The sequence below is a fragment of the Vespula vulgaris genome, chromosome 4, assembly GCF_905475345.1.
Source record: "Vespula vulgaris chromosome 4, iyVesVulg1.1, whole genome shotgun sequence".
NCBI classification, from domain to species: Eukaryota; Metazoa; Arthropoda; class Insecta; order Hymenoptera; family Vespidae; genus Vespula; species Vespula vulgaris.
Window position 1 is genome coordinate 9,004,960 of NC_066589.1, and position 12,073 is coordinate 9,017,032.

General features: G+C 27.7%; 1 protein-coding gene across 3 annotated transcripts; it reads left to right on the forward strand.

Annotated features, from left to right (window-relative positions):
* The first annotated feature begins 91 nt into the window (after positions 1-91).
* Positions 92-9,715, forward strand: LOC127062987 (band 4.1-like protein 5). Of its 3 annotated transcripts, XM_050992074.1 has the most exons (8): positions 1,805-4,829; positions 4,998-5,145; positions 5,275-5,451; positions 5,531-6,226; positions 6,309-6,742; positions 7,027-7,449; positions 7,647-7,757; positions 9,635-9,708. In XM_050992074.1, the coding sequence occupies exons 1-8, from the start codon at positions 4,677-4,679 to the stop codon at positions 9,656-9,658; spliced, it is 2,166 nt and encodes a 721-aa protein (XP_050848031.1). In that variant the 5' UTR covers positions 1,805-4,676; the 3' UTR covers positions 9,659-9,708. The 3 variants fall into 3 exon arrangements, with proteins under 3 accessions (XP_050848033.1, XP_050848031.1, XP_050848032.1); XM_050992076.1 differs by lacking the exon at positions 7,027-7,449 and having other exon boundaries at positions 92-4,829; positions 9,635-9,715; XM_050992075.1 differs by lacking the exon at positions 9,635-9,708 and having other exon boundaries at positions 1,809-4,829; positions 7,647-8,236.
* Positions 9,716-12,073: the final 2,358 nt, after the last annotated feature.

Here is a 12,073-nt window from a genome sequence, read left to right on the forward strand (position 1 = left end):
AAGATGTGACATAAATTTCCGAACTTAAACGTGTTTACAAAGGACGCTGTTTCTTAGGTTAGTACGTCCATAATATTTTCAAATATAAGTATTCCAACAAGTAGGTCGACGAAGACGAAAATGATTTCGTTCCTTTTTTATAAAACAATTGAATTGATTCTCAACTGATTCATTTCATTCTGTATAGGTAGTAGTAATTAAGTTTAATTTTTTAAATAAATATTAACAAAGAGTTTATTATATATCGACATGATCTAAGTAATACTAACACTAATACAACAAAAATTACGTCATATGATAATTGTAAAACAAAACATGTAAACTGAGTGTCATGGCAAGACACTTTTACAGATGAAGATTTCAATTTCGTAATAGTTCAAGTTCAAAATAATAATGATGACTGCATTATTGACGTAGTTAAATTCAAACGTGGTATGGAATACTCAAAATGATAAACGCAGAAAGATTTTCCTAGTAAAAAAACTATAAAATTAAACTAGTAAATAATTTCGTTAACTTTAGGAATGTACGTATAAAATCAAACTATTAATTACTAGTTAGCAATAAAAGTAAGAAACAATTTTATTCAGATTAATTCCAATACAAAGAGAATAGTTTTATAAGAGCCAATAAAACTAAAGATAATTTGCATTATATGATAAGAGATGAATTAGGTCTAAATCGACTAGTAAACAAGTTACAATTCTATGCTATTTTCTAAAATAATATAGATCAATACTTTATCGTTGCAAATAATAAATATATCATACAATTATTAAATACATCTCTTATTATAATAGGAAACTGTGAAATTAAAAATTATAAAAAAGCTTCTCCTACCACGAAACTGGTAAATAATGCATCTGTATTACCATAAAATATAACTGTTTCACAAATACCAATATCAACTCTAATAAAAACGATACAATAGACGTAACAAAAAAGTAATATATCTTATGTTTTAACACCTATATTAAAGACTAAATACTAAATTATATAACTAAGATGATATCAAAAAGTAACTCATTAATAAATAAAACTTAAACCAATTAAAGTTCTTACACAAATAATTAAGACACTACTTTTCGCGATAGCAAGAAAATTAAGTTTAGTAATGTTAATGACACAAAATTATAACCACACAAATTCTTCAATTATTTTTAGTAGGACATAGATGGTTAAAACATGAGCAACGATAACTACATATAAAAATCCATTAGATAAAAACACAAGATATATGAAATGTAAATTAAAACTTAATATTCACCATGTATTTATAAATAGATTCTTGAATCAAACTCTTTTATTACGTATTGCGCAGCAGAGGGGGACGACACGTGTCACACGCTCTTCGATTACGAGTGCTTCATAAAATTTGATTAAGTCGAAACCAGACATCACAGAACCGTTATCGCGTTTGGACCGTTCGTTCCTTCGTCAACGACTGAGTTCCGATATACTTTTTTTTTTTATCGTTATTACTATTGTCATTATTAAGAAAAGCGAGCGTTATCTGAAGCTTATTGGACGATAAGTCCAATTGAAAATATAATCCTCTGTTTTTGAAAGGTTATAATAAAATATAATTACAAATATTTCAATTTATTAATAATTAAATGAACAAGTAAGAACAATGAAAAATGAAAATATTTTTTGTTTCTTTTTAATATCATCGAATATCATTGTTTAAACAAAAGAAATATAAATATACGTATATATGTATATACACGTGTATGTGTGTATATTCGATTGTTTACGCTAGTCACGATCACTTTTATAGAAAGAAAGAAAGAAAGAATGAGAGAGAGAGAGAGAGAGAGATAGAGAGAGAGAGAGAGAGAGAGAAGATAAAGACCGTATGATTCACCTGTCCTACGTGAATGATTTATTCTTCTCTTTGTGTTTATACCCAGTAATTTAAAGTAGAAGTGCTAATAAATATGATATTACACGTATCGACGAACGTGTGTAATAGATCATTATTCAATGATCGAAGAATACGATAAATTTCAATATTGTTTGGATATAAAATTACATCGATATATATATATCGTAGATCATTATCTTTATTACGTGTAATACGTGAGTTTATAAAGGAAAGCTCAATGTCGGTATAGATACGTATAAATAATCGTTTGAATGATCCTTTCAAGCATGAAGACCTTACGGTATTTGAAAATATACACGCATGAGTTCGTTAAAATGAGAAGGAAATACGATCGATCGTATTGATATATCGCTGGTTTTGGGTAGAGTGAGGATATCCGAATCGTTATCGAAGGAAACAATTCGCTCTCTCTCTCTCTCTCTCTCTCTCTCTCTCTCTCTCTCTCTTTCTCTCTTTCTCTCGTTTGCTCTCTGCTCTATGTAAACACATATGTACATATATATATATATGTGTGTGTATCTACATATATACATATCTGCCTGCACAAAGAGCTTTATCCGCTTTTAATCGCTTCGGCTTGTCAGTCAGTTGAACAGCAACGTATCGCATGACTCTTGTGAGACCGAATGAACGTTTGCAGAAAAACAAAAAAAAAAAAGGTCGATCAGCGATAATAATCATTCCATTCGTTAGAAATACGAGAATGATTCATATTTAACATACATAAGGATTTCTCCGAAGTAGTCGCATTACTTTCCGAATTAGAAATTCTTATCAAGAGAAACGAGATCGGAAGAAAGCGATAAGTAAATTCAATGAGAGATTATCATCAGGATTATCCGCTAATAATGATTTGCTTTCTATCCTCGAAGAATTACCAACGATGTGCGTCTTATTTTATTTCCTTTTTTTTTCTCTTTTTTCCTTTCCTTTTATTTTTTTTTTTTTCCTTTTCTACGTAATTGGAATTTCTTTCTGGTTTATACGCGATAATTCGTATTCTGCTGTTATTCAATTTTAAACGTAATTTTTCTTAATGAGCAAAAAATGTGAAACGCACATGTGAAATCCTTGTTAAGAAAGAAAAAAAAAAGAAAAAAAAAAAGAAAAAAATGTGCGTATGAAACGTAATATTCAGATTCTTTATGAAATATTTTTATAAAACATATTTTTCTATGAATGTACATGTATATATAGTATACCTAAGGATCACTCTCGTTTGACAAGGAAAACTAATTAGTCCGCGCGAAGGTTTACGTATTGTCCTACGCTGTTGATTCGTTTCGTACGACAATGGATTCCAACGACAATGGCCACGGTAATCGATTTAGACTGCATTCAAATGTACGAACGGAAGTTAGCAAGACGTACGTGAATCGTGAACGAGCAGTGAACGATGAAAAAGTAAGAAGAAAAGAATCAGAAAAAAGAAAGAGAGAGAGAGAGAGAGAGGAAAAAAACGAAAGAGATTAAAAAACGCTGATTTTCAGATATGCCTCAGGGTGATAACCGTAAAGATCTCGATTTTACAAAAAGAATTCGTTTTGAGTACTGCTTTATGTGAAAAAAGAAAATGAGAGAGAAAGAATGAATGAAAAGACGAATTTCATTAGATATCTCTCTCTCTCTCTTTTTCTCTTTCCATCTATTTTTCTGTCTCTCTCTTTCTCTCTTTTTTTTCTCTCGAGCCCTTCCTCGATATGCATCAGCGACCTGCCTTAATGTAGCGTGCATATGTAATAACGATTAGCCTATGCCGGATACAATGACTCGATGAACGACAAACAGCATGTGCACGTTCAACTTATATGTACATGTCCATGTGTTTTATATACAAACATATGTATGTACATTGGCCGTTGACCCGTAACCTTAAAATTCGAGTTCAATGATAGATTCATTTATACACATCGTATGTTATTTGTGGAACGCTCGAAATACGAAGTTATAAAAGTGTAAACAATAACAAGCTCGATGGCTCTGATAGATCAGTCGATTACGAAACTTTGAAGCGTCAATATCGTAACTCTCTTAATATTTATTCGCGTAGTATTATTTCTCGAATTATCTAATCTTATACGTCTTGCACAAGCACATCGAATTTTAGGATTAAGGATTATTGTATTACTTTCGCATTGGAATAATCGATATTAATCATTTTCAAATATCTTTTGCTTTTTAAGTTATAATCGAACTATTGTTGTTTATTCGTATCTTTTCTATACACGTGTTTCGTAGGCGGCAAATAATCGACCAATCAAATCACAGCCGCCATGACACTTGTGTTATTCGCGGGATCAGCACAACGTCACCTATCTACATGATAATAGTTTTGTATTCGAACGACAAACAACGTGAACTCGATCGGTTAAATAGCTGTACTGTAATTTTTTTAAATTTCTTTCGGCTTCTATATGTTAACATATATACGATATTGTGATAATATTAATATATTTTCTTAAAATATTTTCTACGTTTCGTGAAGAACGTGGGACTTCTTCTTAATTTAAGTATTCCGAACGTATCCGTGTTACCACTACTTCGTAGTATTTTATTTGCTTATACTTTTATTAAGAATATACCAGCAGTTCCGTTATAAGCCAAACTGACTTATCTACAAAGCAGCCATTTAAGTTTTCAGTGTCTGAAATTAACCCCCCCAAGCGTAGCTTGGGCGGAATTCGTATCGTAACACATTACAGTTTATAATGCATTTTGTAAGACGATTTATACAAAATATTTACATTATTCTTTTGAGAGTGTAATTTAATTACAAACGAGAAAGAAAATGTTGAGATTTCTTTCGCGACGACGAGCTCGTAGTGTAACTGGGCAAAACACCTCGTCCCAGATTAAAAATCAGAGGTTACTTAGCAATAAAAATGTTGTGCAATGTAGAGTTGTTTTATTAGATGGAACTGACTTGCCTATAGAATTATCGGTATGTTTTCATATATATATATATATATATATATATATATATATATATAATACACATTTATATATGCATATGTATTTACACAAATTTTGTATAACCAAATAATCGATTGTTTATATATATTTTTATTTATATATATTTATTTGTTTATTTGTTTATTTATTTTTACAGAAAAAAGCTCTAGCCAGTGATTTATATGAACAGGTATTTTATAGTTTAGATCTGATAGAAAAAGATTATTTTGGATTGCAATATACGGATAGTAATAACGTCCAACATTGGTTGGATCCAACAAAACCGATAAAAAAACAAGTAAAAAGTGAGCACTGTAATTTTAGTTGTTAATAGTAAGATGCAGATCTATAGAAATTTTAATACCTATAGTGAATATATCGTTACAACATAAGATGGTATCATTGTTAACTTATTTTTGTTTTTTCTTATATAGTCGGACCACCGTATACACTTAGACTCAAAGTAAAGTTTTATTCTTCAGAACCAAACACATTGCGCGAAGAATTAACTCGGTATCAATTTTTTTTACAATTAAAACAGGATGTATTAGAAGGTAAACTTCATTGTCCACATCAAGTGGCTGTTCAGTTAGCTGCCTTAGCTCTTCAATGTGGGTATTTTTAAAAAGATTTACGACGTTTGATAACAAGGAATATAGTTGTATATAACGATAGTAATATCTATTTTAGCTGAATTAGGTGACTATGATCCAACCATGCATAGTGCTGCAACGGTATCTGAATTCAGATTTGTCCCGGGGCAAACAGAACAAATGGAATTAGAAATACTTGAAGAATATGCCAAATGTTCGGGTCTCAGTCCAGCACAAGCCGAATCGGCCTATCTTAGTAAAGCAAAGTGGTTAGATATGTATGGAGTTGATATGCATACAGTTCTTGGTAAAGATGCATGTGAATATTCGTTGGGTTTAACGCCAACTGGAATACTTGTTTTTGAAGGAATGCAGAAAATTGGCTTATTCTTCTGGCCAAAAATTGGTCGTTTAGATTTTAAAAAGAAAAAATTAACATTGGTAGTGGTAGAGGAAGATGATGAAGGAAGAGGAGAACAGGAGCATACGTTTGTTTTTAGACTAGTCAATGAGAAAGCATGTAAGCATTTGTGGAAATGTGCAGTAGAACATCATGCCTTTTTTCGTTTACGTGCTCCTGTCAAGGGTACGAGTGGTCGTCAAAACTTTTTCCGCATGGGATCACGTTTTCGTTATAGTGGAAAAACAGAATTTCAAACTACTCAATTAAATCGAGCTCGCCGTACTGTTCAATTTGAACGCCGACCGAGTCAAAGATACGCGCGTCGACAAAGTCATGTTTTACGAGAACGTCAACGCCAACAAGTAGATCAGTTACAACAACCACTTACTAGTCAGTAATAAATATATTTTCTTTAGGCCTTTTTTTTACTAGTACTTTGGAGTAGGTAGAAAATGTAAATTATAATTTTTAGCCGAAGAAGAACCTCTGCAACGTCAGCCAAGTCACGCTAGTACAAAATCGTCAGATTCCAGTGTTCAAGGGGCATCATCACCTTTGGTAGATTCTTTGTTGAAATCCCTTGCTAAAGATCAACAACCTCTCGAACCAAGAAATCAAACAGCAGTTGTTAATACCGAAAAAGAATCTGAACCTGTTAAATCTACATTACCCGTCGACAATGTAGCTAATCAAGTGCAATTAGTACCTAATAATCAAGTTGGTGGTAGTTCATCTTTACCACCTCGTACTCCGATACCACCAGAATCACTTAAATGTAATATATTGAAAGCAAAATCCCTTGAACAGGGTAAAAATTCTAATTTAATTTCTATTACATCTGTGGATCAATCTGCAGTTACAGTCAAAAATAGTCAGCCTTCTGATGCAGCAACTATCGTTTCAGTGGTAAGTTTAGTTAAATTGTCACAGTTAGAAAAACTTGCTATTTTTATTTTGCTATAGAATTTATTTCGCTTAATATGTATTTAATTGTATTGTGAATTTGTCTACTTATATCAAAAATTAAGTCTGCAAACACATACATTTGTAAAGTACATATATATGTAGGAGAAGGTACACAAGAAAATGATAAAGTCTAGTCCTTTGAAATTATGTCCTATGTATTGTTTTGCATAATCAGCTTTCAGCTATAAAGTCGTTTGCTTTCTTTTGCGTTTCCTTGACTATAGGGTGGAGACAAATTAACACTTTCTGTTAGTGGAGCTGAAGTAAGCCCATCATCAGATTCCACTGTAACCGTAACACATTTCTCCTTGGACAATTGGGGCCAAATAGAACAAACAACTACACCATTCAACCCAAAATCAAATCAATCTCAAAATCCATTCAATCCATTTACTACTGATAGCAAGAGTGAAGTAACTAATGATGGTTCTGATACTACTGACACAGTCAGTACAGAAGATGAAAAGAAAAAGAATACAAATCCTTTTATAGATTCTAATCCATTTTTGGGTTTACTAAACCCATTTAAAGAATTACAACCTACAGTGGAAAAGAAAAATGAGCCAGATACTACTGATAAAACAACTCAAGCAAGAGTTGTTAAAACTGAAGAGATTCAAACTATAAGAACAACAATTACACACAAGGTTAGTTACATCCCTCTGGTGCTTGCAAATTATATTTAAGACCTATAATGCTAGCTGTTCGTTTGCTTCATTTTATATATTAATTATGTGTGTGCATAAAATTCTGTGATACATTTCTGTGATCAATGAAATAAAAAATGTGCTTGTTATCATCCGTAATTGATATCATATGATTTTTTATTCTGTCTATTGTAAAGGATGATAGCCCAGCTGTATCTGATATCAGTCCATGGTTGGTAGCAGATCCATCTCAAGCTGCAACAACAGAACAATCTCCAGGCAAACAAACAGTCATAACTAGAAAAACGGTAATAACCACACAGCTATAAATCGATAATTATATATTTGTTATTTCCTTTTATTTTTACTCCCAACACATTCCTATTATATACTTGATGAAATAATGGCAGCAAATTAATATGATTTTTTTTTCAGTTTATTTATTTGTTTTTCATCTTGTTTAGTTTTTATTTCTTTTTAATTTTTTTTTTTATATATATATATAAATAGATCACATAAATTTATAATTTCCAAATAAGTAAAGAAATACGTGTGATAAAGTATTTGACAGAAGAAAAAGGTATTTTTTATAGTAATAAGTAGGTCATATGACTTTAAAATGAAGTTTGCATTTATATATTATTTAAAAAAAAAAAAAAACGAACAAGCAAACAAACAAATGCATAACTGACGTTTTTTGTATCTTTACATTGCATTTAAGTATGCTTTATGTTTCATAGTATTATGATACTAACTCACAGATCTTTTAATAATATATTATAAATAAGTGTCCTTACAGTTCAGTAAATGTGCATTAAATATGCATTTATACCAGATAAAACATGGTGCTTGTGTTCGATATGAAGACTATAAAGAAAAAAAGGTTCAAGCATTTATATATTATATCAATGTGCCTTTACATTTAAAAAATAAATTTATTCTGGAGTTAGTATATATATATATATATACACATACATATATATATACACATATATCATATCATACATATATATATGTGTGTATGTGTCAGATTGATATAAGTAATATGTATCTTAAAAGACATTTCCAGAAGCAAGAATTAAGAGCCATGTATACTGTTACTTATTAGAATAACATATTATATATAACAACAGTTTCATATATATATATATATATATATGAACACATATATATAATATACATATATATATATATATATATATATATATATATATACACACTGTTTTATTATTAATATTAAGATATTGCCATCATGTTATTGCATACTATATATAAAATTATATAAAGAAGGAAAGTTCTTACAGACAATATTTTTACAACTACGAACGTGAGAACAATAATAATTCTAATCAGCCAAGATTTTTATGCAAGACTTATATAGATTGTGCAATATTATAAACTTTATGATTTTCAAATATAATTAATAATACTTTACTTTTATAGCATGTCACAAGACAGATCAATATCATAATATTTATTTCAATATTATTTAAAATATGGAAATGAATAAATTTTAATATCTGAATCTTCCAATAAAATCTTTTATAATAAATAAGAGACTGATACTTACCTTTTAAGAAATTTTTATATAAAATTTTTTATAAAACATTTATAAAAATTATAATATAAAAAAATCATTTTAATGATATTTAAATAGATAAAAATTAATATATTTTTTTATGATTTCAAGGTATCATTTTAATCAAACTATATTACAATTTATATATAAACATTTCAGATAATATTGCACAATCTGTTTATTACATAAGTGCAGCTTAACAGTATTGCTTAATATTTTAAATTATATACAATCAAACTGGAAAGGCTGTATTATATTCTTCATATATTAGATAAAAGTTGTTGTGTAAAAAAAACAAACTATTGGAGAATATATATTACTATGTTTTAAAAGAGATTAATAAGACAAACTAATAAGAATGGAAAATAATACATTGTTTTGGTAATATAATGTATGCTGCATTTATATATATATATAAAAAGAGAGAGATTTTAGTAATACAAATGTGCATATGCATAAAGCTGTTAATTTTGAGATTTAATAAGTAAATCATCAAAAAATATATTACACACTTTAATTTTAAATAACATTCAACATAGCAAGTTTATAAATACATACTTGTGACTATGATCCATTAACAAAACTAAGAAATAATTTTTTTTTCAGAAGGAGAAAAAAAATGTTCCATAAGAATTCACTTTAATTTGTTATTCGTACTATTCGTTATTAAAGTAAATTTCGAACATTGTAGTTTACATTATATTTTATTGTGTTTTATTTTCTATTTTTTTCTCTTTTACCTTTTTTTTTTTTTTTAACTGATAAATCATTTTTGTATCAGAAAATGTTTCTATGGACGGATATGGCCAAAAAATTTTTAATTTAACTAATTCCGCTATAACAATATGTGTTATATTAATAAATATTTATGGAAGAAAGTTCTCACTTTTTCTGTTAGATATACAGATCAAAATAATGAATAATATATGACATATAGTTGTTTTCTTTTACTTTCAAATTAATTCATTAAAATGATTCGTACTTAATTTAATTTTAATCGAATGTATAAGTATTTATTTACGAAAATAACGAATGACATAGTTAAAGAAGATGGAAGTATTTTATATATTTTACTGAGATGTACTTATATAAATGTCAATAATTGCATATAAAGCATAACATAGATTTAAAATATACACAATATTATAAATGTAAGTAATTGTTTATCATATATTATAGTAAAAACTCTTTTTTCGTCACAGGAGTTGTCTTTTTTTTTTATTTTATATTATATAAATTTTACCTTTGTTATGCTTCTGTATAACTATTGACAAACATTCATTACGTCATGTTTACATATTATGCTTGATATAGTATATACAATGCTGAAGATCCCTTTTGTGACTCCATTTTTTTCATTTTAGGTAATGCCATAAAGCATAATATGTAAATGTAAGCATTTTAAATGACACACTATTTCATTGGAGTACCAATATATAGATACATTACAACATTAATAATAGGCAATTTTTTTTTTTTGCTTATGTCCTTAGTCATCCTTAATTTGTGTTATGTATTCATATATATATATGTGTGTGTGTACATTATATATACAACACATACATACATTTACATTTCTCATGTATTTACACAATATTATTATTACTATTATTATTATTAATATTGATACCCTGATACAATCCGTCCTAATGTGTGTCATATGCTGTGTATTAAGTAATGTATGTACGACTTTTGCTTTCCAATAAACATTGTATCACTAAAGCAAAACACCAGACTTTGTTTAAAAAAATGTTTTAATATATAATCAATTAAAATTATTTATTATTTTGCAGACCTACATATCACAAAAATAATTTGTTGCTAGTCAAATATATAATATTTTTAAATTTCGTGTTTACATGATTTTGTTATATATTAAAAAACTTTATTTCTTTTTTTTTTTTTTTTTTTTACCTAATTGTTATACATAATAATTCGATAATATAATATTTAGCATCGCAAAACATACAAAAATCACTAGAAATAGCATCTTAATTTTAACGAAGATATGCAAAAATAACTACTCAAAATTTCCTTTACAAAATCCGCATTTTTAAATCAGCATATATTTTATAGGCCAAAATTAGATTATAATCGTTCCTTAGTACAAGAATATTTAAAGATCATTGATAAATGTTGATTATATATACTAATTATATTATATTAGAATAATAACAAACAATCGAATATTGTGACAAATATTTAAGTCATGTTTATATAAATGATTAAGTAGGCATGTAATTATTAAAATGATATATTGCATGATATATAGCTCATTACGCTGCTGCATTTTTAAGTAGTTATATTATAATATTAATCATATAGTATTCGCAAATTATTTTTATATCATTTCATTTCAATTTGTGTCTAATAATTTAGTTTATCTCAATATTGTTTTTTTTTTATATATAAAATGGATTGCTTTTAAAAATTGAATTACTAATATTTAAATATCAATTCCGTATATATATATATATATATATATATATATATATATATATATATATATGTATATATATATGTATATATGTATATATATACACATTCTATATACATATATGTGTATATGTATATATACACACACTTTATATATACATATATACATATATATATATATATATATACACACATATATATATATAATATATGCAAAGCTATGCTGCACAATAAGTCACTTCATTATAATTGTGGCTATTAAATAGATATTTAACAACGCTTAATTTTCTATAATTTATAAATAATGAGATAATAAATTTGTCTATATCTAGTTATAAAAAAATTCATATGTTGCGATCGTGTTTTAGTTTATCCAATATTTACATTATTACCTAAAAACTGGTATTCGAATTATATCACATCAGAAACATTTACAATAAATATCTGATTAATAATATCAAGTAAATTAAAACATGCATGTATGAAATATCTTTTATATTCATTCTAGTCTGGAAAATTAATAGATTATCCAATATTAATATGCTAAAATGTATAACACTGGTCAATTCAAACTTGTAAGACTAAAAAGATTTAAGTAGATATTCCTTT

Coding starts and splice junctions, on each gene's coding strand:
- LOC127062987 (XM_050992074.1), top strand. CDS start 4,677: ATGTTGAGATTTCTTTCGCGACGACGAGCTCGTAGTGTAACTGGGCAA. Junction 4,830..4,997: donor ACTTGCCTATAGAATTATCG/GTATGTTTTCAT, acceptor TTATTTTTACAG/AAAAAAGCTCTAGCCAGTGA. Junction 6,227..6,308: donor GTTACAACAACCACTTACTA/GTCAGTAATAAA, acceptor TATAATTTTTAG/CCGAAGAAGAACCTCTGCAA.